This window comes from Ovis canadensis, chromosome 1, assembly GCF_042477335.2.
Source record: "Ovis canadensis isolate MfBH-ARS-UI-01 breed Bighorn chromosome 1, ARS-UI_OviCan_v2, whole genome shotgun sequence".
NCBI lineage: Eukaryota > Metazoa > Chordata > Mammalia > Artiodactyla > Bovidae > Ovis > Ovis canadensis.
The window spans coordinates 66,825,135-66,851,821 of NC_091245.1; the positions used below are offsets into that span (position 1 = coordinate 66,825,135).

Sequence of the window (26,687 nt, forward strand, 5' to 3'; positions counted from 1 at the left end):
GGAAATTTATGACCAACCTAGATAGCACATTCAAAAGCAGAGACATTACTTTGCCAACAAAGGTTCGTCTAGTCAAGGCTGTGGTTTTTCCTGTGGTCATGTGTGGATGTGAGAGTTGGACTATAAAGAAAGCTGAGCACCAAAGAATTGATGCTTTTGAACTGTGGTGTTGGAGAAGACTCTTGAGAGTCCCTTGGACTGCAGGGAGATCCAGCCAGTCCATTTTAAGGGAGCTCAGTCCTGGGTGTTTATTGGAAGGACTGATGCTAAAGCTGAAACTCCAATAGTTTGGCTATCTCTTGTGAAGAGTTGACTCATTAGAAAAAGACTCTGATGCTGGGAGGGATTGAGGGCAGGAGGAGAATGAGATGACAGAGGATGAGATGGCTGGTAAGGCATCACTGACTCCATGGACATGAGTTTGAGTGAACTCCAGGAGTAGTTAGTGATGGACAGGGAGGCCTGGTGTGCTGCGATTCATCGGGTTGCAAAGAGTCGGGCATGACTAAGCGACTGAACTGAACTGAAAAAAATATAATATTCTTATCTTACTTTTATACTTAAGCTTGGTTTGTTGGGGTTTTTCCCTGTGACAGTATAGCATAGTCACAGACAGTGATGGGTTAGATGTTACGGTCGAATGCTTTGGGTCAGATAATCTTATATCCTTTGCTGGTAGGAATGCAAAAACAGTACAGTCACTTGGGAAGACAGGTTTGTTTTTTTTTTTAATTGGAGTATTGTTGCTTTACACTGCTGTGTCATTTTCTGCTATACAGCAAACTAAATCAGCCATACATATATACTCCTTTTTTTGGATTTCTCTTCTAATTAGGTCATCACAGAACACCAAGTAGAGTTCCCTGTGCTATACAGTAGGTTCTCATTACTTACATATTTTATACACAGTAATGTGTACGTGTCAATCCCAATTTCCCAATGCATAACACTCCCCCACTTCCCCTTCTTATCCGTTAATTTTTTTTATACATCTGTGTCTTTGTTTCTGCTTTGCAAATAAGATTCCACACATATGTGTTAACATTAGTTTTCTTTCTGACTTACTTCACTCTGTATGACAGTCTGAGGTTCCATGTACATCTCTGCAAGTGACACAGTCTTTTCTCTTTAAATGGCCGAGTAATATTCTATTGTATGTATGTACCACATCTTGTTTATCCGTTCCTCTGTTGATGGACATTTAGGTTACTTCCATGTCCTGGCTGTTGTAAATAGTACTTCAGTGAGCACTGGGGTTCATGTATCTTTTGGAATTATAGTTTTCTCTGGGTATATGCCCAGGAGTGGGATTGCTAGATCATGTGGTTCCTCTTGTTTTTAGTTTTTGAGGACTTTCCATACTGTTCTCCAGAGTGGCTGTATCAGTTTACATTCCCACCAATAGTGTAAAGGGTTCCTCCTCTCCATACTCTCTCCAGCATTTATTGTTTGTAGATTTTTTTAATGATGGCCATTCTGACCAGTGTCAGGTGATATACCTCATTGTAGTTTTGATTTCCATTTCTCTGATAATGAATGATGTTGAGCATCTTTTCATGTGTTAGCCATCTGTATCTTTGTCTTCTTTGGAGAAATGTCTAGCTCTTCCGCCCATTTTTTGATTGGGTTGTTTGTTTTTTGGAAATTGACCTGCATGAGCTGCTTGTATATTTTGGAGATCAGTCCTTTGTCAGTTGCTTTGTTTGCATCTATTTTCTTCCATTCTGAGGGTTATCTTTTCTTCTTATTTATGGCTTCCTTTGCTGTGCTCAAAATTCTCCAAGCCAGGCAACAACAGTACATGAACCGTGAACTTCCAGATGTTCAAGCTGGTTTTAGAAAAGGCAGAGGAACCAGAGATAAAATTGCCAGCATCCGTTGGATCATTGAAAAAGCAAGAGAGTTCCAGAAATAGGCCTTATTGACTATGCCAAAGCCTTTGACTGTTTGGATCACCACAAACTGTGGAAAATTCTGAAAGAGATGGGAATACCAGACCACCTAACCTGCCTCTTGAGAAATCTGAATGCAGTTCAGGAAGCAACAGTTAGAACTGGACATGGAACAACAGACTGGTTCCAAATAGGAAAAGGAGTGTGTCAAGGCTGTATATTGTCACCCTGCTTATTTAACTTATATGCAGAGTACATCATGAGAAACGCTGGGCTGGAAGAAGCACAATCTGGAATCAAGATTGCCGGGAGAAATATCAATAACCTCAGATATGCAGATGACACCACCCTTATGGCAGAAAGAAGAGCTAAAGAGTCTCTTGATGAAAGTGAAAGAGGAGAGTGAAAAGTTGGCTTAAAGGTCAACATTCAGAAAACTAAGATCATGGCATCTGGTCTGATCACTTCATGGAAAGTAGATGGGGAAACAGTAGAAATAGTGTCAGACTTTATTTTTCTGTGCTCCAAAATTACTGTAGATGGTGATTGCAGCCATGAAATTAAAAGATGCTTATTCCTTGGAAGAAAAGTTATGAGCAACCTAGACAGGATATTAAAAAGCAGAGACAGTACTTTGCTGACAAAGGCTGTCTATGGTTTTTCCAGTGATCATGTATGGATGTGAGTGTTGGACTGTAAAGAAAGCTGAGTGCTGAAGAATTGATGCTTTTGAACTGCAGTGTTGGATTAGACTCTTGAGAATCTGTTGGACTGCAAGGAGATCCAGCCAGTCCATTCTAAAGGAAATCAGTCCTGAATATTCGTTGGAAGGACTGATGTTGAAGCTAAAACTCCAATACTTTGGCCACCTGATGCAAAGAACTGACTCATTTGAAAAGACCATGATGCTGGGAAAGATTGAAGGTGGGAGGAGAAGGGGATGATGAAGGATGAGATGGTTGGATGGCATTACTGACTCAACGGACATGAGTTTTATTAAACTGAGTTGGTGATGGACAGGGAGGCCTGGTGTGCTGCAGTCTATGGGGTTGCAAAGAATCAGACACGATTGAGCAACTGAACTGAACTGAACTTGCTGTGCAAAAGATTTTAAGTTTAGTTAGGTCCCATTTGTTTATTTTTATTTTTGTTACTCTAAAAAGTGTATTAAAAACATGTTGCTGCAACTTATGTCAAAGTGTGTAAAGCTTTGTTTTTCTCTGAAGAGTTTTATAGGGTCTAATCTGTAACCCGCAATCCTATCCATGCTGTTTTTGTAAAATACTAAGAAAGTTCAATTAAAGGTTGTACTAGTTATAAATTACTTAAATTGATAATGTTGGATGGCATCACTGACTCAATGGACATGAGTTTGAGCAAACTCAGGGAGATAGTGGTGGACAGAGTGGCTTGGTGTGCTGCTATCCATGGGGTTGCAAAGATTGGACTCAATTTGGCAGCTGAACAGCAACAAGGAGGTTTTAACCATGTCGTATTTTCTACTAACTTCTAGAGTGGTATTTCAAACCAAGATGGATTTTTCTGGGCTTCATCTGAGGATTTATAACCTTATTACCATTTGGATAATTACAAATCTATAAATGAAATCTGATGTTTACTATAGATTTCTTTCTCTCTTTTTTACTTCTAGTCTTCAGTGTCAGTCAGTCCACCAAGCCCGTAGATTCTACCTCTGACATAGGTCTCGAATTTTTATTCTGAATCCTCACTGCTAAAGCCTCCAAGTTCAGGTTTAATCCAACCTAAACAGTGCTACCAATAATTTTTACATAGTATTCAGTTTTGATCCTGTTGCTTTCTTGCTTTAAACCTCTCAATGACTTTCCATTCTTTACAGAATAGAGTACAAATTTGTAGCATTACAGATACCCTTCATATAATCTGGGCTCTGTCTCTTACTTCAAATCTGATGCTATTCCTCCCAAATCTAATTTTCCCATCTTTCCTACCATTTATATTTGCTTTCTCTCTCTCTCTCTTTTTTAAAAATCTTTCTTCACATGTGTGTGGGGTGTTTGTGTGTTTGTATGAGTGTGTGTATTGGCAGAGTCTAGGTGGTGGGAATATGGGTGCTCACTACACAATTCTTTGAATTCTTCAGTATACTTGAAAATGTTAATGTATGCACACATATACTATTTAGAAATGGACACACATACCCCTTTATGTAAGTATATAGACTGTATCTTCTAAGCTATTTGAGAAAAGGAATTTTTTTCTCAAATCCTTTGCACAATACCTGAATGTTTATGATGTAACCATTTCCCTGTGTTAAATTCCCTTTGTTCGAAATATCTAGTGTGGTTTCTGTTTGTCAACTAGACTCTTAATGGTATACCTGCTTTCCATACCATGTAAGAAATTTAGAATAATTTCAGTCTACTTAACTCCACTTATGTGCTATCATCGTTCATATTCTAGTTCTATCATTGTATCTTCAATTCCATAAATCAGATTTTTATTTTATATAGTCATTGTTGGTTTACATTTATTTTCCTTGTACATCATTTCTTCATGCTTCTCAGACCTTCCTTCATTTCTTTTTCTTCTTAAAGGTATAGACTTTAGAAAGATATTTTCTCTGGTATATCATTTTAGGTTGGCATTTAATTTCTATCAATAGCTGTAAACTATTATTTTATGTCTTCTGGATTGCCCTGTTGTTGAATAGGCAGCTGCCAGTCTAATACTTAAACTGTGCTGATATTCTTCCCTTTCTCCCTAGCTGTTTTTAACAAGCTGTTTGTCTACAGTGTTCTGTATAATGGTATATGTTTCTTTTCATTTGATCTGCTTGGGATTTGTTGGGTTCCTGAATCTGAGATTTGTGTGTTTCATTGATTATGAGAAGTGCTTAGCCCCTCTCTTCAATATTGCTCCTCCTGTATTCTCTCTTCTGTTTCATTTTGGTGTTCCAATTAGACAAATAGTAATTTCTTCAAGTCTTTGTCCATTTCTCCAATAATTTCTTTCTGCGTGTCCAGTTTGCTCTTGACCATGTATATTATATTTCTAATTCTGCTGTCCGTCTACCTATCTATATATGTATATTTCTTTACTACTATAATTCATGCTTAGTTTTGTTAATCTTTGACAGTCTCTTGCTTTAGTCATTCTTTTGATACCTTTTAAATGTAACTTTACCTATAAAATATACTTTTTCACATTTTGTGCAACATAATGACAACAAATGAAATCTTTGCTATGCTAATCCTAGTTTTTTTTCTCACTCATGGTGAGTTTCTTTTTCTGCCTTTACTTTGTGATTTCTAATTGTTGTACGTTTTCACTGGAACTTTATCTATGGGAATTATTTTAGTGCCTGGATTTAAAATGCCTTCTTTCAAAAAGGATTTGCATTTGTTTCTATAACGTGCCTGAAAGCATTGTTAATCTGAGGCCAATTAAAATTCATGCTTAGTTTTGGCAGGGTCACATAGATAGTATGGTTTCCTGCATCAAACCTGTATGAGAGCAATAGGAATTGTTTTCTTTTTTTTTTTTAAAGAATATCCATTTCCCTTCCCCCCAGTCACCCCATGCCAAAGGCAAGTCAACAAATTCAGCTGTTATGGATGACAACTTTTGAGGTTCCTGTCTTTAATCATGTTTTTCCTGATCTGACTGACTACTTTGTAAGAGTCCTTAGGCCTTTTCTTGAACTCTTATTAAAATCCAAGCTTTACTTCACTAGGATGATGAGAACCCAATAAGTCCTTTTGTTCAGAAAAGCAAGACCATTCTCAGAAGCACAAAGGTACAAATGTCCACTTATATCTGTGATTTCTGTCACATGCACCATGAATGCACTGCCTCCCTCCCTAGGCCCCAAGTGCAAGTAAGTCTGAGAAATCTTGCTTTTTTGTTTTTATTTTCCCCTTAAGCTTCCTCTTAGTATAAGCATGAAAGAAGGAGATTACACATGGAGTATTAACTTAGTCAGCCTATCTTGTCAGGTACTTAAAGACTTCAAATATCTCCTAGCTAATTTATTTGAGGTGTTTTGTAGCACTGTGATTTTTTATAACTAATTGTTATCTCTTCTAGAGTTATTTTTTTGGAATTATAATTTCCTAGAATGTTCTCCAAAGATATCACACACACAAAAAGACAGTTACAGGCCAATATCACTGATGAACATAGACACTAAAATCCTCGATAAAATACTAGCAAACCAAATCCAGCAGTACATTAAAAGAATCATACACAATGATTAAGTGGGATTTAGCCCAGGGATGCAAGGGTTTTTCAGTATACACAAGTCAATCAGTGTGATACACAACATTAACAAATTGAGGAAAAAAACTGATCATCTCAATGGGTACAGAAAAAACTTTTAATAAAATTCAACATCCTTTTATGATAAAAACTCTCAAGAAAATGAGGATAGAGAGAACATACTTAAACATAGCAAAGGCTATATATGGCAGTCCCAGAGCTAACATCATACTCAGTGGTGAAAAGTAGAAAGCATTTCCTCCAAGATCAGAAATAAGATTCTCACTGCTTTTATTTAACATCATTTAGTACAGAGTTGGACACGACTGAAGCGACTTACCAGCAGCAGTAGCAGCAGCCAGAGCAATCAGAGGGAGAAAAAAAAAAAAAGAGTGCAAATTGGAAAGGAAGAAGTAAAACTCACGGTTTCCAGATGACATTGTGCTATACATAGGAAATCCTAAAGATGCCACCTAAAGATGCTCTTTGATGAATTCTGCAAATTTGCAGGATACACAATTAATATACAGAGATCTATTGCATTTCTATACATTCACAGTGAACAGTCAGAAAGATAAGGAAACAATCCCATTTACCATTGTGTCAAAAAGAATAAAATAACTAAGGACGCAAAAGACCTGTATTCCAAAAACTATAAGATTCTGATGAAAGAAATTGAAGATGACACAGATGGAAAGATATACCCTGTTCTTGAATTGGAAGAATCACTATTATTAAAATGACCATATTACCCAAGGTAATCTACAGATGCAGTGCAATCTCTATCAAAATAACCAATAACATTTTTCACAGAACTAAAACAATTTTAGAATTTATATAGACACACAAAAGTCCCTGAATAGCCAAAACAATCTTGACAAAGAACAGAGCTGTAGGAATCAAGCTCCTTGACTTCAGAGTATACTGCAAAGCTACAGTAATCAAAGCAGTATGGTACTGGCACAAAATCAAGGGAATAGGATAGAAAGCCCAGCAATAAACCCATATTCTTATGGTCAATTAATTTGTGACAAAGGAGGCAAGAATATACAATGGAGAAAAGACATTCTCTTCAGCAAGTGGTGCTGGAGAAACTGGACAGCTGCATATAAAAGAACGAAATTAGAACATTGTCTGTCATTATGTACAAAAATAAATTCCAAATGGATTAAAGGCCTATTTAAACCCCAAAATGTTAAACTTCCAACAAGAAAACAGGCAGAACACTCTTTGACATAAATCACGGTGATTCTTTTTTGGAACCCTCTTCTAAAGTAAAGGAAATAAAAGCAAAAATAAACAGATGAGATCTAACTGAAAAGCTTTTGCATAGCAGAGGAAACCATTGACAAAACAAAAAGACAATGTATTGAATGGGAGAAAATGTTTTCAAATGATACAACTAATAAAGGATTAATATCCAACATATGTAAACAGCTCATACAACTCAATGCTTTTTTAAATTTTTAAAATAGCCCTAAGAAATGAATAGATACTTTGCCAAAGGAGAAATGCAGATGGCCAACAGGCACATGAAAAGATGCTCATTATTGCTAATCATTAGGGGAATGCAAATCAGAACCACAAAGAGGTATCACCTTACATCTCTCAGAATGGCTATCATCAAAAAGCATATAAAAAAACAAATGTCTGCAAGGAGATGGAGAAAAGGGAATCCTTGTACACTGTTGATGGGAATGTAAATTGGTGGAACCACTGTGGAAAAAGTATGGAGATTTCTCAGAAATAATATGACTCAGTAATTCCACTCCTGGGTATATATCCAAAAAAAAAAAACCCAAACCACCAATTCAAAAAACTGCATGCACCCCAATGTTCATAGCAGCATTGTTTATAACAGCCAAAGTATGGAAATGACCTAAGTGTCCATTCACTGATGAATGGATAAAGAAGCTGTGGTGTGTATGTGTGTGTGTATATATATAATAGAATACTACTCAGCCATAAAAAAGAACAAAGTTTTGCCATTGTAGTCACATGGGTGGATTTGGAGGACATTGTGCTAAGTGAAATAAGTCAGAAAGATAAATACTATATGATACTGCTTATCTGTGGAATTTAAAAAGTAAGACAAATGAATATAACATAAAATAAGCAAAGTTGTTGAAAACAGAGAACAACCTAGTGGTTACCAGTGAGGAGAGAAAAGTAGAGGGAGGGCAGTATAGGTGTGGGAGAGTGAGGTACAAACCGTTGAGGGTAAGCTAAACTCAAGGATGTACAATACAACGCTAGTAATTGCAAATATTTTGTAATAACTATAAATGGAAAGTAACCTTTAAAGATTGTATAAAAGTTTTAAAAAAATTGGAAATAAACTAGAGAAAGTAGCAGGTTGAAAGAGAAAACAGCTGAGATCTAAAGAATATAGCACAGTGTTTTCCTAATCTCTAAATGAGTAAAAAAGTGGGCTTTATAAAACAAGACATTTCTAAAGTTGAATTTCTGACTTGGCATATACTTGTGACTTTTCAAAATTACTTAGCCTCTCTGAGTATGCTTTTTTATTTGTAAAATGAGGTTATATTACAAAATTTGTGAGTTCCTTTGGAGATTAGATAGCAGAAATTTCGGCTGCTTAACTGAGCCCTGACATGTAATTTTATTGAGCCCTACAGTTTAGCCTAAGCACTACTCAGGATTTATCTTCACAATAACACCCAATTTGTGGTTAGGTAATTATAACAGATATTAAGTATCTGATTAAGATCACACCAATAAGTAACAGTCACAGGATTTTAACTCAGACATTCTGACCTCAAGAGCCCAGACTCTTAACCATTGTGTTCTTTCTTTCTTTTTTTAAATTCTATTTATTTATTGGCTGTGCTGGGTCTTTGTTGTTGGGTGCGGGCTTTCTATAGCTGCAGCAAGTGAGGGCTAGCTACTCTTTGACTTGGTGTATGGTCTTCTTGTGGAGCACAGATTCAGGTAGTTGCGGCACACAGGGCTTATTTTCCCTGTGGCATGTAGAATCTTCCCGGATCAGGGATAGAACCTATGTCCTTTGCATTGATTGATAAGCGGATTCTCAACCACTGAACTGTCAGGGAAGTCCACCAGTGTGTTATTTCTTATGTTCTTAAAATTCTTTCAAAACTCAAGATGTAGTTTTCTGTGGAAACAGTATTAGACATTATAGTATTATTACAAATTCACCGACTGATTGAATGGATATTTCAGTGTCCTGGACAACGTGCTTTAATGTGCAAGAATTTCTTATTTAGTATCTTTAATAGTTTATAATCTAGTTTCTATGTAAGTGCTTATAGAGACAAGGGATTTTATTACATTTTTAAGGTAAACCATTTAATTTTTAGATAACTCAAATTTATAAGGAATTTCTCTTTTCCTGTGTTAAAAGTTTTCCTACCACTACCTTTACCCATTGTTTCTAATTCTCTACCCTTTGAAAAGATTGTGAAAGGACAGCTTCTTTCATAGTTTTTTAAATGTTTAGGCAAGAATCATTTCTCTTTCTCACTGTAGACTAAACACCATCAAATATTTTATAAGCAATACATTTCCATACGTGTCTCTAGTGAGGACCTTTTAACTCTGATTGCATTCCAGTTCTTTTAAAAAATGTGCTTACTAGAAATTAACTTTATGTACCAGATTTTGTATAATTTTAAGTTTTTTCCAAGAGTCTTATATCATTTATGTTTTAAAAACAGGGGAAATAGAGGAAAAAACATAATTGTTCACAAATCTGAATATACTTTTTAGTCATTACTGTAATGTTCATTTGATTTATGTATTCAGCAAACACTTGTACACTGACTAGTTCTAGTTAATGTTTATTGGATTTATTATGCACCCTGCCCTTTTCTAAGCTCTTTACACATAACATTTAGTCACAATAATTCTGTGGGGTAGAGGTCATTTTCACTATTTAGCAGATGAGAAATACGAGGCACAGAGCTATTAGGTACTTTATCCCATATCTCATGGTTTGTACTAAATCTCAGGGCCAAAACAGATTCAGACCTAGGCACAACCCCTGAAGTGTGTGTGTGGGGGTATGTAATACCGTAGGGACTTCCCCAGTGGTCTAGTGGATAACACTCCACACTACAAATGAAGGGGGCCTGGGTTTGATCCCTGGCCAGGGAACTAAGATTACACATACCACAGCCAAGCCTGTGTGCTGCAAGTCCTGAGCCCACACAGTGCAGCTAGAGAAGCCCTTGTGCAGCAACAAACACCCAATGAAGCCAAAATACATAGTAAATAAAAATATGATAATAATTAAAGGAATTACTTCTTAGCAATTAAAAAAAAGAATTTAAACAAAATTTTAATTGTTTTAAATTCTTTTTGTTTAAAGAATTTAAAACAAATACCATAGACTGTGGTATTAAAACAAAATGCCATAAACTAGAAATTTGTTTCTCGTAGTTCTGGAGGCTGAGAACTCCAAGGTGCCAACATAGAGTTATAACGATGGCCCTCTTCCTCATTTGTAGACATCTTTTCACCATATCCTCACATAACTAAGGGAGACTGCCATTATGACCTCATTACTCCTGAAAGCTTCACCTCCAAGTTTTCTCACACTAGAGATTCAACATACGAATTTTGGGGGTGAACAATTCTGTCCGTAGAAATATGTTTAATAGTTCTTTTGTGTGCCTGAAAAATTATCTACCTTTTATAGTAGTTTTAAGTGTATGTCACTTATTAAAAAAATCAACTTTTGGAGCAGCTCATTTGTAATATGAGAGTTCAGTAACAATAAAAACCATTCATGAACTTCATCCTTGTGGCTCAGAGGTTAAAGCGTCTGCCTCTAATGTGGAAGGGGTTCAATCCCTGGGTCGGGAAGATCTCCTGGAGAAGGAAATGGCAACCCACTCCAATATTCTTGCCTGGAGAATCCCATGGACGGAGGAGCCTGGTGGGCTACAGTCCCTGGGATCGCAAAGAGTTGGACACGACTGAGCGACTTAACTTTCCAACTTTCACTTTCTAATAACTCTAACTTTACCTATTTCCTGACGTGTAAAGTGTGCCTAATATCTGTCTCAAATGGTTGTTTTTCTTAAAGAATTAATATACATATATATGCATATTTGTGTGTATAAATTATACTGTTAAATGTGTAAGTATACACACAGGGTCTAGGATACCTGTTTACAAGACTTATAAATGGCTAAAAGGTAGCATAGCACAGCAGTTACTAAGCTAGACTTTGGAACAGAACTGACTTACTAGCTGTATGACCTTGGGCAAGTTTCTTAACTTCCCTGTGCTGTAGTTTTTTTTCTGTAGTATAGGTATAATACTTGTTACAGGGCTGTTATGAAGCCTACAGAGTCAAGAAAGTCCTTAGATCGTTACACCTTGTAAAGTAGCTATATAAATTATAAAATGGTATTATTTTTTATCAGTATATAACGTATCTGTATTTTTGTAAGTTCATTAACTTGGTGTGGATAAAACACAAAATTGTGAACTTCAATATGAGGAATTTTAGGTATGTGGTCAAATTATTAGGTGTGTTTCAGCAATAATGGATAACCAAGAATAATTAGAAGGTTGTATTTGAAGTTTTTGTTTCCAAATAAAAGTACCATGGTATGCTTTATGAAAAGCAGTGGACTTGAATTTTTGGTCTTCCTACACCCCCTGCCATCCTAGTAGAAAATAAAATGTGAAGGCTTTATGCATACACTTAGATTATTACTTAATTCATGCTAGTATGATATTTGAAGTACCCTTAGTCCTGTTTATAAGTAATTATTTTAGAGTTTGTTTGAGAATGCTGTATTTTCTAACCAGTCAGGTAATAAGTAGGGAATTTAGTTTAATTGTTGAACAGATTAGTCAAAATGATTTGATTTAATTATAAAGTAATTGTGCTAGTAAAACTTTGAACAGTGATTAAACTCAGACTCCGGTTAGTCACTTCTGTAGTATCCTTGGCAGGTGGTCCTACAACTCCACTTGAATATTTTCCTGACTTAAATTCTCATATTATCTGTAAGCATGAAAGTGAAAGTGAAGTCGCTCAGTCTGTCTGAATCTTTGCAATCCCATGGACTGTAGTCTACCAGGCTTCTCTGTCCATGGGATTTTCCAGGCAAGAGTACTGGAGTGGGTTGCCATTTCCTTCTCCAGGGGATCTTCCTGACCGAGGGATGGAACCCAGGTCTCCTGTGTTGTAGGCAGACGCTTTACTCTCTGAGCCACCAGGGAAGACCATATAATAAATTCTCATATTATCTATAAGCATAAGGAGATTCTATTTGAATGACTTTAAGCTTATCTCAAACTTTATAATTCTTTATTCTTTGAAAATATTAACTTGCAATTTTAAGCAGCAATTCATCCTAGTAAATAATTTTTAACATGCTGTTTGACTTACAGATTGCCCACGGACTCCAGATACTCCCAGTAGTGACTCTCGTTGTTCCACCAGCAATAATAGGTTGATGGCCTTACAAAAACAATTGGATATAGAACTTAAAGTAAAACAAGGTGCAGAGAACATGATACAGATGTATTCGAATGGATCCTCAAAGGTAAGTACAGTAAATAAATGTAGGTGTATACTGTTGATTCTCGTTATTCACAGATTTCCCCATGTGTGAATTAGCCTACCTGATAAAATTTATTTGAAACCCGGAATCAGAATTTGTGGCACTTTCACAGTCATTTGTGGACAGGGTACAGAGGTATGAAAAGTTTATCTGATGTGAATGTTCACAGTTGATGTGAGCAAGATGATACTCTTCTTGTTTAAGCTCTTATACTGTAAACAAGTATCCTTTTCATGGTCTATTTAGTACTACATTTTTTGCATTTTTATGCTTTTCATGATTTTACTGCTTAAACACTGTATTAGGATTTCTGAAATCTCTTTAACCTCCAAATTTATAAGTATTGACATAAAACAAGTTGGAAACTAAAGATTTCTAAAGTAATACTTTCTAAATTGCTTATTTCTACCAAAATCAATTAGTACAATTTTTTAAAGTGGAATTGTCTGAGTAGAGGGTGCAGAGGAACTGTCCATAGAAAACTGCAACTTTTCTGTAAATTTATAGTTGTTCTGTTAATGAAACAAAAAATTTATTTAAAAAGATTTAAGCTATAATGAGTTTTCCATCACTACATACAGATCTTTAAGAAAGCACAAATGAAAAGAGAAGACATTCAATTGTTAATGATTGGACTCATCTTTGGGTGCTTAGGGCATCTGGTATGGGCATGTTACTCCTAATTGAAAACCAGAGTTATAGGGAGCACTTGTTACTAATGGGAATGTGTCCTTTTTCTGAGATATAATGTGAAAGAGAAAATGTTAGGAACAACCAAACCAGTTTAACATGAAGGTCCTTTCCAGTCTCAGATTCTATAGTTTTATCATTTTCAAAAAGTTTTAGAAAGGTGGGTTTATTATAAAATCCACCCTTTTACTTTCATTTTATTTATTTTAAAGGTTTTTGTCTCTGTGATTTAGTTTCTTCCATATTTTAATAGAGATTTCATAATTTCAGAATAAAAGTGAGTAGGAATTTTTTGCTTTTAAGTTTAGCAGGAATTTTAAATTGGGGGAAGAGAAGGGGACAGTGGGAGTCTTTGCTTGGAGATATGTACCCTACCTACTTGTGTGTGTTTATGTTATAAATAAGATTTTTTTAAGCTTAATTGTGAAAATTAGTTTCATTATATACCATATTTAAAAATAATTTTAAAATTATATTTAGAGAAATGTATTGTTCCTACTTGATATATTATTTACATGATCTAATACTTAATAGTATACTACTTCACTAACTTTGAACTTTTATTATGGGGTAGTAGAGTTGGTTTTTCTGTGTTATTATTTTTAGTATTGATCATCAGTTTGAGTTTTTGGTTTTTTTCCCACTTTTATCAAATGTTATTTTGGGCTTCTTTTTTAAAAGGCAAATATGGTGTTCTTGAAGCTGTGATGTACCATATTATGCTGAGAGTTTTGAAATGAAAACATTCTGGAGTAAACTTTTACCTAGGGTTGATGGATTAGATTGAGAGATTGATGAATCCTTGAAGTTAAAAGAAAACTAGCCTGCCAGGCTCCTCTCTCCATGGGATTTTCCAGGCAAAGATACTGCAGTGGGTTGCCATTGCCTTCTTCAGGGGATCATCCTGACCCAGGGATTGAATCTGCACCTCCTGCATTGGCAGGCAGATTCTTTACCACTGAGCCACCAGAGAATCCCCAATATTCTGATACATAGGATGAGTAAGAGTGCCAGAGATTTCACCGTATTCTCAAAGCGGTCTGTAAGCAACACTCTCCCTTCCCCAAATTTAATAGATTTATGGATGTATTGAAAGGAAAACATAACTTATAATAACCACAGGTTGAAAAATAAACAAGCCTGTGAGTAGCCTGATAAAACAAATGGATAATTTCCAGTAGCCTTTTATTTTTAATTAGATTCATTAATTTGAGAAGGGGTCTAGTTCAATATCCAGAGCATATCAACAGCCTATCTGAGATAGGTCTGTTAGTTATTCTTGTCTAGATTTGGTTCTAATAGTAATATTCATCAGTTCTAGAACTTATTTTCAATGAAAAGCCATGACCTAATGGGGAAATATCTGAATCTCCAGAAAGGCACAGTAAGACTTTTTTTGAACTTTAAGCAATGAGGTATAGTGAAAGGTATAGCTAGCCTAAAGACAAACCAGATTATAAAAACTTGGTACAAAATTAAGCAGTTGAAATTCTATCTTAAAGATGTGTGGAGCTGTTGAAAGACTTTTAGCAAAGAAAATACATGTTCAGATTTAAAATTTAGATAGTTCACATCCATCTTCCTCAGATTTGAAAAATTAATGAGAGGCTCAAGTCTACAGACAGCAAGTTTAAGGAAGCTTTTGTAGTAGTTCAGGTTAAACATGCTTAAAGCCTCTTATAGCACCAGTAAAAAAAAAGAAGACAGAGTCAAGCAGTTGTGGTATGATAAATATGTGCTGTCTGGATATGAGGAAGAAGGAAGAATCAAAGATAATTCTTAGATTGGTTGTGTGAATAGACTGATGAATGGTAGTATCCTTCACAAGGGTAGGTGTTTCTTAATGAGGAGCAGATTTGGGGATAGGTATGATTAATTCAATTAGCCAGTAGATAGTCCTCTTCAGAGTTTTGGTTCTTTGATTCTGTGATACAGTTTTTACCCTTGTACATGTTAGAGCCTGAGTTGTGCTTTTGAAAGATAAGTCAGATATTTTCACATGCTTATTAAAAACCCTGCAGGGACTTTCTAGTAATTTTAGAGCAAAATCTTTGAAAAGAGTCCTTACTGTGATTCTGCATGTTCATACATGATTTACCCCTGGCTACCTTCCTACCTTAGCTTCTAAAACTCTCTCATTCTCTGTCATTACACTCTAGCCATATTGCCTTCTTTACTATCTTTTGGACATACCAAGCACACTTAGCTCAGAGCCTTTGCATTTACTGTCTCTACCTAGATAGCTCTTCTACTAAGTACTTTCACGGGTTTCTCGCTTCATTACAATCTCTGTTCATATGTACCACTTCGAAAAGTTCTTCATTACTATCTTATGTAAAATAGCACGCCCTGCCTCTCTTTATCCCTTTTCACTGCATTACCTCTACCTGAAGTGATAGTTTACACAATTTCTTTATCTGTTTTCAACATTAGAATGCAAATTCATGGCTCTTAAGTAGTACATTGATTTTCAGAATAATTTCTGAGGGCTTGATAAGACATGTTGAAGAAATATTCCCTGTTCTTATATTCAGATGACAGACCAAGGTGTTCATTAATATATTGGATTATTTCTAGCGTCTACCACTTTTGAAAAAGAATGCTTCTATGTTTTTTCATTCCCTTTCATCATTGAAAGTACCTGACCATCTATATAAAGGCCTTCCTTTCCCAGTCTTTTAAAACAGATAGCCAGTGGGAATTTGTATGACTCAGGGAACTCAAACAGGGGCTCTGTAATAACCTAGAGGGGAGGGATGGGGAGAGAGGGTCAAGAGGGAGGGGACATGTGTATACCTATGGCAGATTCATGTTGCTTGGCAGAAACCAACAAAATTCTGTAAAGCAATTATCCTTCAGTAAAAAATAAATTTAAAGATCACATATTCCAATCTTATATATACCAAGGGAACATTTCATGCAAAGATGGGCTCAATAAGGACCAAAATCGTATTGACCTAACAGAAGCAGAAGATATTAAGAAGAGGTGGCAAGAATACACAGAAGAACTGTACAGAAAAGATCTTCATGACCCAGATAATCATGATGGTATGATCACTCACCTAGAGCCAGACATCCTGGAATGCAAAGTCAAATGGGCCTTAAGAAGCATCACTACAAACAAAGCTAGCGGAGGCGATGGAATTCCATTTGAGCTGTTTCAAATCCTAAAAGATGATGCTGTGAAAGTGCTGCACTCAATATGCCAGCAAATTTAGAACACTCAGCAGTGGCCACAGGACTGGAAAAGGTCAGTTTTCATTCCAATTCCAAAGAAAGGCAATGCCAAAGAAGGTTCAAACAACCACACAATTGCACACATCTCACACGCTAGTAAAGTAATGCTCAAAATTCTCTAAGCCAGGCTTCAACAGTACGTGAACCATGAATTACAGATGTTCAAGCTGGGTTTAGAAAAGGCAGAGGAACCAGAGATCAAATTGCCAACATCCACTGGATCATCGAAAAAGCAAGAGAGTTCCAGAAAAACATCTATTTCTGCTTAATTGACTATGCCAAAGCCTTTGACTGTATGGATCACCACAAACTGTGGGAAATTCTTAAAGAGATGGGAATAAGACCACCTGACCTGCCTCTTGAGAAATCTGTATGCAGGTCAGGAGGCGTTAGTTAGAACTGGACATGGAGCAACAGACTGGTTCCAAATAGGAAAAGGAGTACGTCAAGGCTGTATATTGTCACCCTGCTTATTTAACTTATATGCAGAGTACATCATGAGAAATGCTGTGCTGGATGAAGCACAAGCTGGAATCAAGATTGCCGGGAGAAATATCAATAACCTCAGATATGCAGATGACCCCACCCTTACGGCAGAAAGCAAAGTGAAGTGAAGTGAAGTCGCTTAGTCTTGTCCAACTTTTTGTGACCCCATGGACTGTAGCCTACCAGGCTCCTCAGTCCATGGGATTTTCCAGGCAAGAGTATTGGAGTGGGTTGTCATTTCGTTCTCCAGGGGATCTTCCTGACCCAGGGATCAGACCTGGGTCTCCCACATTGTAGGCAGATGCTTTACCGTCTGAGCTACCAGGGAAGCCCATAGAAGAAGTAAAGAGCCTCTTGATGAAAGTGAAAGAGGAGAGCGAAAAGTTGGCTTAAAGCTGAACATTCAGAAAACTAAGATCATGGCATCTGGTCCCATCACTTCATGGCAAATAGATGGGGAAACAGTGGAAACAGTAACAGACCTTATTTTGGGGGGCTCCAAAATTGCTGCAGATGGTGATTGCAGATGGTGAAATTAAAAGATGCTTACTCCTTGGAAGGAAAGTTATGACCAACCTAGACAGCATATTAAAAAGCAGAGACATTACTTTTGTCAACAAAGGTTCGTCTGTTCAAGGCTGTGGTTTTTCCAGGGGTCCAATGAGAGTTGGACTATAAAGAAAGCTGAGCACCAAAGAATTGATGCTTTTGAACTGTGGTGTTGGAGAAGACTCTTGAGAGTCCTTTGTAGAGTATAGAATGCTAATTACTTGTAGTCAATTATTTTATCTAGTCTGTTAGTCTGTGTTCTCAGTCGCATCTGATTCTTCCCAGCCCCATGGACTGTAGCCCACCAGGCTCCTCTCTTCATGAGATTTTCCAGGCAAGAATACTGGAATGGGTTGCCATTTCATTTCTTCCTCCAGGGGATCTTCCTGACCCAGGAATCAAACTCGCATCTCTTGCATTTTCCTGCATTGGCAGGCAGATTCTTACAACTAGCACCACCTGGTCTGTTAGGTTGAACCAAATGAAATTGCTGTTTGTTTAGTTAAAATCAGTCAAATATTGGCATGTTTTTATGGTTCAACCTATTTATGTAAAACTTTTCTCATAATCTTAGGATAAAAATCAATATTTTTGTAATGTATAAACCAAGTCTTATACTTTGGATCTAGCTTTTCTCTTGCCTTGAATGTATTAGGTACTCAATAAAAAAGCCCATTGGATGCCTGAGAAAATAAAACTGATAGTAAAAATTCATTGAATGCTGGAAAGCATTAGACTGACATTCAGTAACTGTCAGTTGCCTGTGATAGGTAGCATCCAATGTTAGTTTTAAAAACCTTTTTCACACTTAAGCATCTGTGCAGATCTTTCAGAAGTCCATGTGGAAACATCATTTACCTTTTAAAATGAAATATAAATATTTGTCTTTGCATGTTAAATTAAAATAGTTAAAGGTATTTCTAAAGAAGTAAATGACAGAAGTACTGTCTACACAGTGATAAAAGTAATAAGAGGAATAGCTTATTTGAAAAGCATAGTATTTTAAAAACATTTTATTTAATATTTATACTTTTACATTAGAACTTCATTAAAATAATTAATCATTGTTTTTATTCCTCTAAAAGGGAACTTTTTAATGGCAATCATGCTAGGCAATATAATTTTAGTTTTATCTAATGCTTACAGAAGCTCTCTATTGTAGAGAATGGTATTCCTATTTATGTGATTTCTTTAGGAAACCTATATATCCCATTAAATTAGAAGAGAAGTATTAATATTTCTATTATTTTAATCTGGTCTCAAATAGAAAAGTTATTTCGAATCTTTAGTCTTATTTTCCTAATACTGGATAACAGGAGGAAATTTTAAAGTTTTTTTCATTTTAAACTTGGAAGATTAATATGTATATTCATAAAAGCATAGATAATGAGTCATAGACAAGCAGTTAGATTCAAACTAGTGTCCTTAATGGTAAAGCATAGTTTTAAAAAAATATAGTGTGTGTGTGCACGTGCCTGCATGCACAGATACACACACACACTTCATGTAAATGAATATTTAAAGGACTTAATAAACTATTTAAGCCCAGCTCCTTAATGTGAAATCTGAATATTTTATTTAATAAACAACAAAATCTGACCAGATGCTCGTTCCTAAATTATTAACTGTAGGAATAGGAGAGAAATGAAAGAAAAATTCATATATTTGCTGATTGCTTTTGCCTTCAATGCATGTTAACCTAGTTTGGTGTTTAACGTGTTATATTTTTTACTTCACTTTTTTTTCCTTTTATATATTGTCTCTCCCATCATAAATATCTCCATCCTTCTCTTTCTTCAGTGTCGTGATATATTGTATGTGTTTGATTTATTGAAATGATGCTGCACATCTGATGCCTGTCTCTTAGCTTCTAGTATTTTCAAATTAGTAACAGACTGCCTTAGTGTTAAAAGTAGAGATGCGTAAACAATATGAAAAAATTGGTCTTTCCTATGATTAAGTGCTTTCTAACTTGATTCTTAGTTGTATTTATCATTCCCTTTTTTTTGTAGATTGAAGTGTATTAGACTTTGACAGCTAATATAACTAACTAGGAGATGGCATTAACTTCTGTTACTTGTCTCATGACTTTTTAAAAAAAAAACAGAACCCTGTATTGGTTACCAAAGAAGGCAATGGCACCCCACTCCAGTACTCTTGCCTGGAATATCCCATGGATGGAGGAGCCTGGTAGGCTGTAGTCCATGGGGTCGCTAAGAGTCGGACACGACTAAGCGACTTCCCTTTCACTTTTCACTTTTATGCCTTGGAGAAGGAAATGGCAACCCACTTCAGTTTTCTTGCCTGGAGAATCCCAGGGACGGGGGAGCCTGGTGGGCTTATGGAGTCGCACAGAGTCGGACACGACTGAAGCGACTTAGCAGCAGCAGTAAGCAGTATATTGGTTACTGTGGCTGCTGTAATCGGTTAACAAATTCATTGGCTTAAAACAACTCGTTTATTATATTACAGTTTTATAATTGAGAAATTGGAAATGAATTTCACATTCTGGAGTATGTAGGAGAAAATTTGTTTCCTTGCCCTTTTTAGCTTCTGGAGGCTGCCATGTTCCTTGGCTCATGGCTCTATTCCTCTGTCTTTGAAGCCAAAAACAGTGGCTCCCGTTCTTCTCACATGATCTCCTCTTCTTCCTTCTTTTCTACATTTAAGGACCCTTATGATTACATTGGGCCCGTCTGACTCTGTATTTTAAGATTGGGTGATTGACAGCCTCAGTTCCATCTGCTATCTTAATTCCCCTTTGACATGTAAGGTAACAAATTCACAATGTTTGGCGGATTGCCCCATGGACATCTTTATGTGGATTGTTATTTTGCATACCACAATTCCTAAAATGGTAATTTTTTTGTGTTTCAGTGTTACCAGAACTAGAATGAGAAGGACATTATTTCACTTAATTCAGGCCCTTTCTTGAAGTCTTAAGACATATAACAGAAGTTTATTCAGTAAAACTAACTCCCTAGCTTTTAACTAATGGAATTGTTTTTCTTATTTTCCATCTGATCAGTTTGATAGTTTTTGAAATTAAATATATCTACACGTATATATTTTATAGTGCTCAGAAATATATTCTTTTGACCTTTGTTTTTCACTTGCTGATATCATTTGATGTTACTTAGAAGTTATAAAAATGTTTTATTTGTCTGTGTATCTGCTTACCTTTTCAAACTTACTTTTCATAGGATCGAAAACTCCATGGCACAGCTCAGCAACTGCTCCAAGACAGCAAGACAAAAATAGAAGTGATACGAATGCAGATTCTTCAAGCAGTCCAGACCAATGAATTGGCTTTTGATAATGGTGATGGAACAGATAAAATTGTCATTTCTTACTATTATGGGCATATATAGTACTAAATTAATTTTATATAGGAAAGAAGTGGTGGTTCAGAATTAAGGAGGAAAGAGGCATACTGTTTTTTATCTTGAGTTTTTATCTTTGAGTTTGGGTGGCTAAAATGAAAGATTCTGTATTTTAACATTGTGTCTGTTAAGTGTTTATTTACTTCAGTGTTTATTGATTTTTAAGTACTAACTTTTCTTTTAATATAAGAATTACTTTCTTTTTCTTGAGTTTTAGTCACTATGTATTAGAAAATCAAATAAATGGTTCAATTAAGTTTTTTTTTTTCCCTCCTCTAGCCAAACCTGTCATAAGTCCTCTTGAACTTCGAATGGAAGAATTAAGGCATCATTTTAGGATAGAGTTTGCAGTAGCAGAAGGTGCAAAGAATGTAATGAAATTACTTGGCTCAGGAAAAGTGACAGACAGAAAAGCACTTTCAGAGGTAATTTTAAATAAAAATTTTAGCTTAAATATTCAAAGAATATAATTATTTAAATGATAATGTTATCTTTTCCCTATGTAAGGCTCAAGCAAGATTTAATGAATCAAGTCAGAAGTTGGACCTTTTGAAGTATTCATTAGAGCAAAGATTAAATGAACTTCCCAAGAATCATCCCAAAAGCAGTATTATTATTGAGGAGCTTTCACTTGTTGCATCACCAACACTAAGTCCACGTCAAAGTATGATTTCTACCCAAAACCAATATAGTACCCTGTCCAAACCAGCAGCACTAACAGGTATGTAGCATATATCTTCCTGATTTTTTTCATGGATTTTTAATCTATATTTGGTTCTGATTTAATAATAATAAATAAAAATGTGTTTATACAGTTTTTAAGTATTGTGGTAAGATAGAACAGAATTTATTATTTTAACCATTTTTAAATAATGGTTAATAACATTTTAATAATAACCAGATAATGGTTAATAATACTTAATTATATTTTAAAATAATCAGAATTCATAGGCATTTAGTATATCCACACTAATTGTACAGCTCTAACTGGTTTCTAGTTCTGGGATATTTTCATCACTCTGAAGGGAAACCCAGGACCCATTAAGTAGTCATTCCCAATTCCCCCTTTCCCCTCAACCTCTAGCAGTCAAAGTTGACTTTCTGTTTCTATAAATTTGTCTATTATAAATGTTTCCTATAAATAGAATTTTATAATTTGTGGCTTTCTTTGTCTGATTTCTTTCATTTTTCTGTACTGTTTTCAAGGTTCATTCTTATTATAACATGTATCAATACTACATTCCTTTTTATAGCTAAATATTCTGTTGTACAGGTAAATGTCTGGTTTTATTTATCTGTTCATTAATTGATGGACGTTTGGGTTATTTCCACCTTTTGACTACTGTGAATAGTGTTTCTGTGAATTTTTGTTTGAACACCTTTTTTCAGTTATTTTTAGAATATACCTAGATGTATAATTACCAGTTCATATGGTAATCTTATGTTTATATTTTTGAGGGACCATCAAACTATTTTCCATAGGGGCTTCATCATTTTACATTTCCAACAGCAAAGCATGAGGGTTCCCATTTTTCTGCATTCTCTTCAACACTTGTTACAGTAAGTCTAGATACAAACATGTTCCTAAGTCCAGTTGTTCATAAGTCTAACAAAGTTAGCCTAGATTACCAAACACAGTCAGTTGTATAATGCTGTGCTGTAATAGGTTTATAATGTTTTTCACACAAATAATACATAAAAAACAAAACATTTTTAATCTTATTAGTACCTTGAGAAGTATGGCTGTACAGTACAATAGCTGGCATACAGGGACTGGAATCAAGTGAACAGGCAAGAGAAGTTACTGAGTGGAGGAGGGAAAGAAGGTAGGAGATGGCAGAGTTGAAGGATTGTCAGCAATAGGAGATGGAAGGCAAGCTGCTGTTTCACTCACGCCTCATGTTGATGGCACAGGTTCTGGTTCTTTGCTGGATTCAGTTCTATCTAGCTCCTTGAAAAAATGATTCAGTGTTCATGCTCAGCCTCTCAGTCATGTCCAGATCTTTGTGGCCCCATCAGCTGTAGCCTGTCAGGCTCCTCTGGCCATGCCAGTGTCTGGTTAGTAGCTCTTTTCTTTTCTCATCATAGATGACACCATAGCATGGGATTGCTTTCTGAATGGTTGTTGGAACCTTTCGTGTACTGTTCTGTGTTCACGTCCTGGCCTCAAAAACTAATAGTGCTTCCTCACATAAAGAAAATCCCCTTGCCATTTCCTGCAGCATGAGCCTTTTCAGTTCTTCAGTTACTTCTTCTTTCTCTTGTCTCTGTTTGTCCTTTCTCTGGGCCTCCAATTCCAGTAGGTCTTCATTAGTTAGCTCCTCATATGGAACAACAAGTTCAGTGAAGTCATCCTCTTGCAGATGTAGCTTAAAATAATGATACTGTGCTACTGTACTCTATATAGTGTGTGCATGCTAAGTCACTTCAGTCATGGCCAACTCGTTGTGACCCTGTGGACTGTAGCCCACCAGGCTCCTCTGTCCATGAGATTCTCCAGGCAAGAATACTGCAGTGGTTTGCCATTCCCTCCTCCAGGGAATCTTCCCAACCCAGGGATCGAACCCACATCTCGTATGTTTCCTACATTGGCAGGCCGATTCTTTACCACTAGTGCCACCTGGGAAGCCACTCTGTACAGTACAGGTACAGAAAAGTCACAGTCACTTGTAGAGGATGCATACACATGACAGTATACCCCAAACGCATGAACTAACGTATATGAGCATGATTGGACATGAACGCCTGTCACATCTGTGAAAGTTCTCAACTTGAAGGTTCCTTTGCGGGGAATTTACTGGATTTTTCCTTTTTTTTTAAAATTTAAGTTACTGCCATCTTAGCTTCATTTTTGACAGTGTGGTAGTGGTAGCAAAGTCTCCAACTGTTTTTGTAGATTTGCATGTATTTCCTTTCAGTTATATAAATTTTTGCTTCATATGTTTTCAGGCTCTGTTGTTCAGTGCATATATGTTTATAATTTTTATATCTTCTAAATGGATTGACTTTTATCAAAATATAATAACCTTTTTCTACTGCAACAATTTTGGATTTAAAGTAGTCTCTCTGATGTTACTGTAGCCATTCTGACTCTCTTTTGGTTACTGTTTACACTGAGTATCTTTTTCTGTTCTTTCTCTTTCAATTGATATATGTCTTTGGCTCTAAAATGAGTCTTTTTTAGACAGCATATAATTGGGTCAGGGTTTGGGTTTCTTTCAATCCATTCTGTCAGTCTCTGCCTTTATTTTGAACAGTTCAATCCATATATGTTTAAGATAATTACTGATAAGGTGCAGTGCAATTCTGATGCTGACTACGCAGAGTAAGGTCAGATTTCATAGGTTTATGGCACAGTCCCCCACAAGACTGCCTTCATTTCAGACACAAGCTATAAGCTTGGGGTTTCCCCAACCACTCATACTTCTGACCAACTGGCTACAAATTCAGGGGTTCCTACCACCACCTCAGAACAAGTCACAGAACTTAGGAAAGCTCTGTATTTATAAGTAAAGTTTTATTATAAAGGCTACAAATTAAAACCAAAGAAGAGACACTTAGGGAGAGATCTGGCTGTTTGCCTGTTGTCAGCATGCATCACCTTCTCAGAACATCAATTTGTTTTTAGCCAGTAATCTCACTTTAGCTGTGAGTATTCAGAATTTTTATTGTGGCTTTATTAGTGGCTTGGCCAAAAGGTTTGTTCGTTTTTTTCCATAAGATGGCTCTGCTGCTGCTGCTACTGCTAAGTCGCTTCAGTCGTGTCTGGCTCTGTGACCTCATAGAGGGCAGCTTACCAGGCTCCCCTGTCCCTCGGATTCTCCAGGCAAGAAAACTGGAATGGGTTGCCATTTCCTTCTCCAGTGCATAAAAGTGAAAAGTGAAAGTGAAGTCACTCGGTCGTGTTCGACACTTCACGACCCCGTGGACTGCAGCCCACCAGGCTCTTCTGTCCATGGGATTTTCCAGGCAAGAGTACTGGAGTGGGGTGCCATTGCCTTCTCCGAAGATGGCTCTCAGTTCAGTTCAGTTCAGTTCAGTCGCTCAGTCGTGTCCGACTCTTTGCAATGCCATGAATTGCAGCATGCCAGGCCTCCCTGTCCATCAGCAACTCCTGGAGTTCACTCAGACTCACGTCCATCGAGTCCGTGATGCCATCCAGCCTTCTCATCCTCGGTCGTCCCCTTCTCCTCCTGCCCCCAATCCCTCCCAGCATCACAGTCTTTTCCAATGAGTCAACTCTTCTCATGAGGTGGCCAGAGTACTGGAGTTTCAGCTTCAGCATCATTCCCTCCAAAGAAATCCCAGGGCATGGCTCTGGTAGCACTTAATTGTCTTTAACTTCATTGGAAAAAATTTTGTTGGATTGTATTGTGACAGCTGTAATATCAGCATGCATTTTTTAAAAACTTGTCAAAATTAATGAATTTTTGTGTAGCCATTTTAATATTGAAGGGGGCAGGAAAGAAGTAGCATTTCAGCATGTTATGCTTTATTATTTCAAGAAAGGTAAAAATAACAACTGAAACCAAAAAAAAAGAAAAAAATATGTGCAGTGTGTGAAGAAGGTGCTGTGACTGATCGAATGTGTCAGAAGTGGTTTGATAAATTTTGTGCTGGAGATTTCTCACTGGATGATGCTTCATGGTGGGATAGACCAGTTGAAGTTAATAGCAATCAAATCAAGACATTGTTTGAGATCTGTCAATAGTATACTATGCAGGAGGCAGCCGACATACTCAAAATATCCAAATCAAGCATTGAAAATAATTTCCACCAGTTTAGTTATGTTAATCACTTTGATGTTTGGGTTCCACGTAAATTAAGCTTTCTGGACTATATTTCTGCATGTGAGTCTCTACTTAAATGTAACAAAAATGTTTTGTTTTTAAAACAAATTGTGATGGGCAATGAAAAGTGGATACTGTGTAATAATATGAATGGAAGAGATCTTGGAACAAGTGAAATGAACCACCACTAACCACACCAGAGGCCAGTCTTCTTATAAGAAGATAATATTGTATAAACGGTAGGACTGAACTCTTTGCAGAAAACCAAACGTTTAATTCCATCAAGTACTGCTCTCAGTTAGACCAACTGAAGGCAGCACTCAATGATGAGCATCCAGAATTAGTCAACAGAAAATGCATTATCTTCAATCAGGATAGCCTAAGACCACATGTGTCTTTGATGACCAGGCAAAAACTGTTACAGCTTGACTGGGAAGTTCTGATTCATCTGCCTTATTCCCCAGACATTGCACCTTCAGATGTCCATTTATTTCAGTCTTTACAAAATTCTCTTAATGGAAAAAAAATTTCGATTCCCTAGAAGACTGTAAAAGACATCTGGAACAGTTCTTTGCTCAAAAAGATAAAAAATTTTGGAAAGATGGAATTGTGAAGTTGACTGAAAATTGGCACAAGGTAGTAAAACAAAATAGTGAATATGTTGTTGAGTGAAGTTCTTGGTGAAAATGAAAAATGTGTCTTTTTTTTTACTTATAAAAAACCAAAGGAACTTCTTGACCAACCTAATATATAGGAGCGAATGATTGACTCATTGGCCACTTGATTGAAATCAGTCTCTAGGCCCCGACCTTTTCCAAAAGACCATAGTTCTGACTGATAGGTGGGTCAAAACAT

At 36.3% G+C, this 26,687-nt stretch overlaps 1 protein-coding gene across 3 annotated transcripts in view; it reads left to right on the top strand.

Annotated features, from left to right (window-relative positions):
- The window catches only part of PKN2 (protein kinase N2), a 142,918-nt gene that overhangs the window by 57,791 nt on the left and 58,440 nt on the right, over positions 1 to 26,687 (top strand). For all 3 annotated transcript variants that reach the window (XM_069596799.1, XM_069596809.1, XM_069596813.1), the window contains exons 3-6: positions 12,525 to 12,679; positions 20,863 to 20,980; positions 21,322 to 21,467; positions 21,550 to 21,763. In XM_069596799.1, coding sequence (XP_069452900.1) covers positions 12,525 to 12,679; positions 20,863 to 20,980; positions 21,322 to 21,467; positions 21,550 to 21,763 — 633 coding nt within the window. The remainder of the gene's footprint in view (positions 1 to 12,524; positions 12,680 to 20,862; positions 20,981 to 21,321; positions 21,468 to 21,549; positions 21,764 to 26,687) is intronic.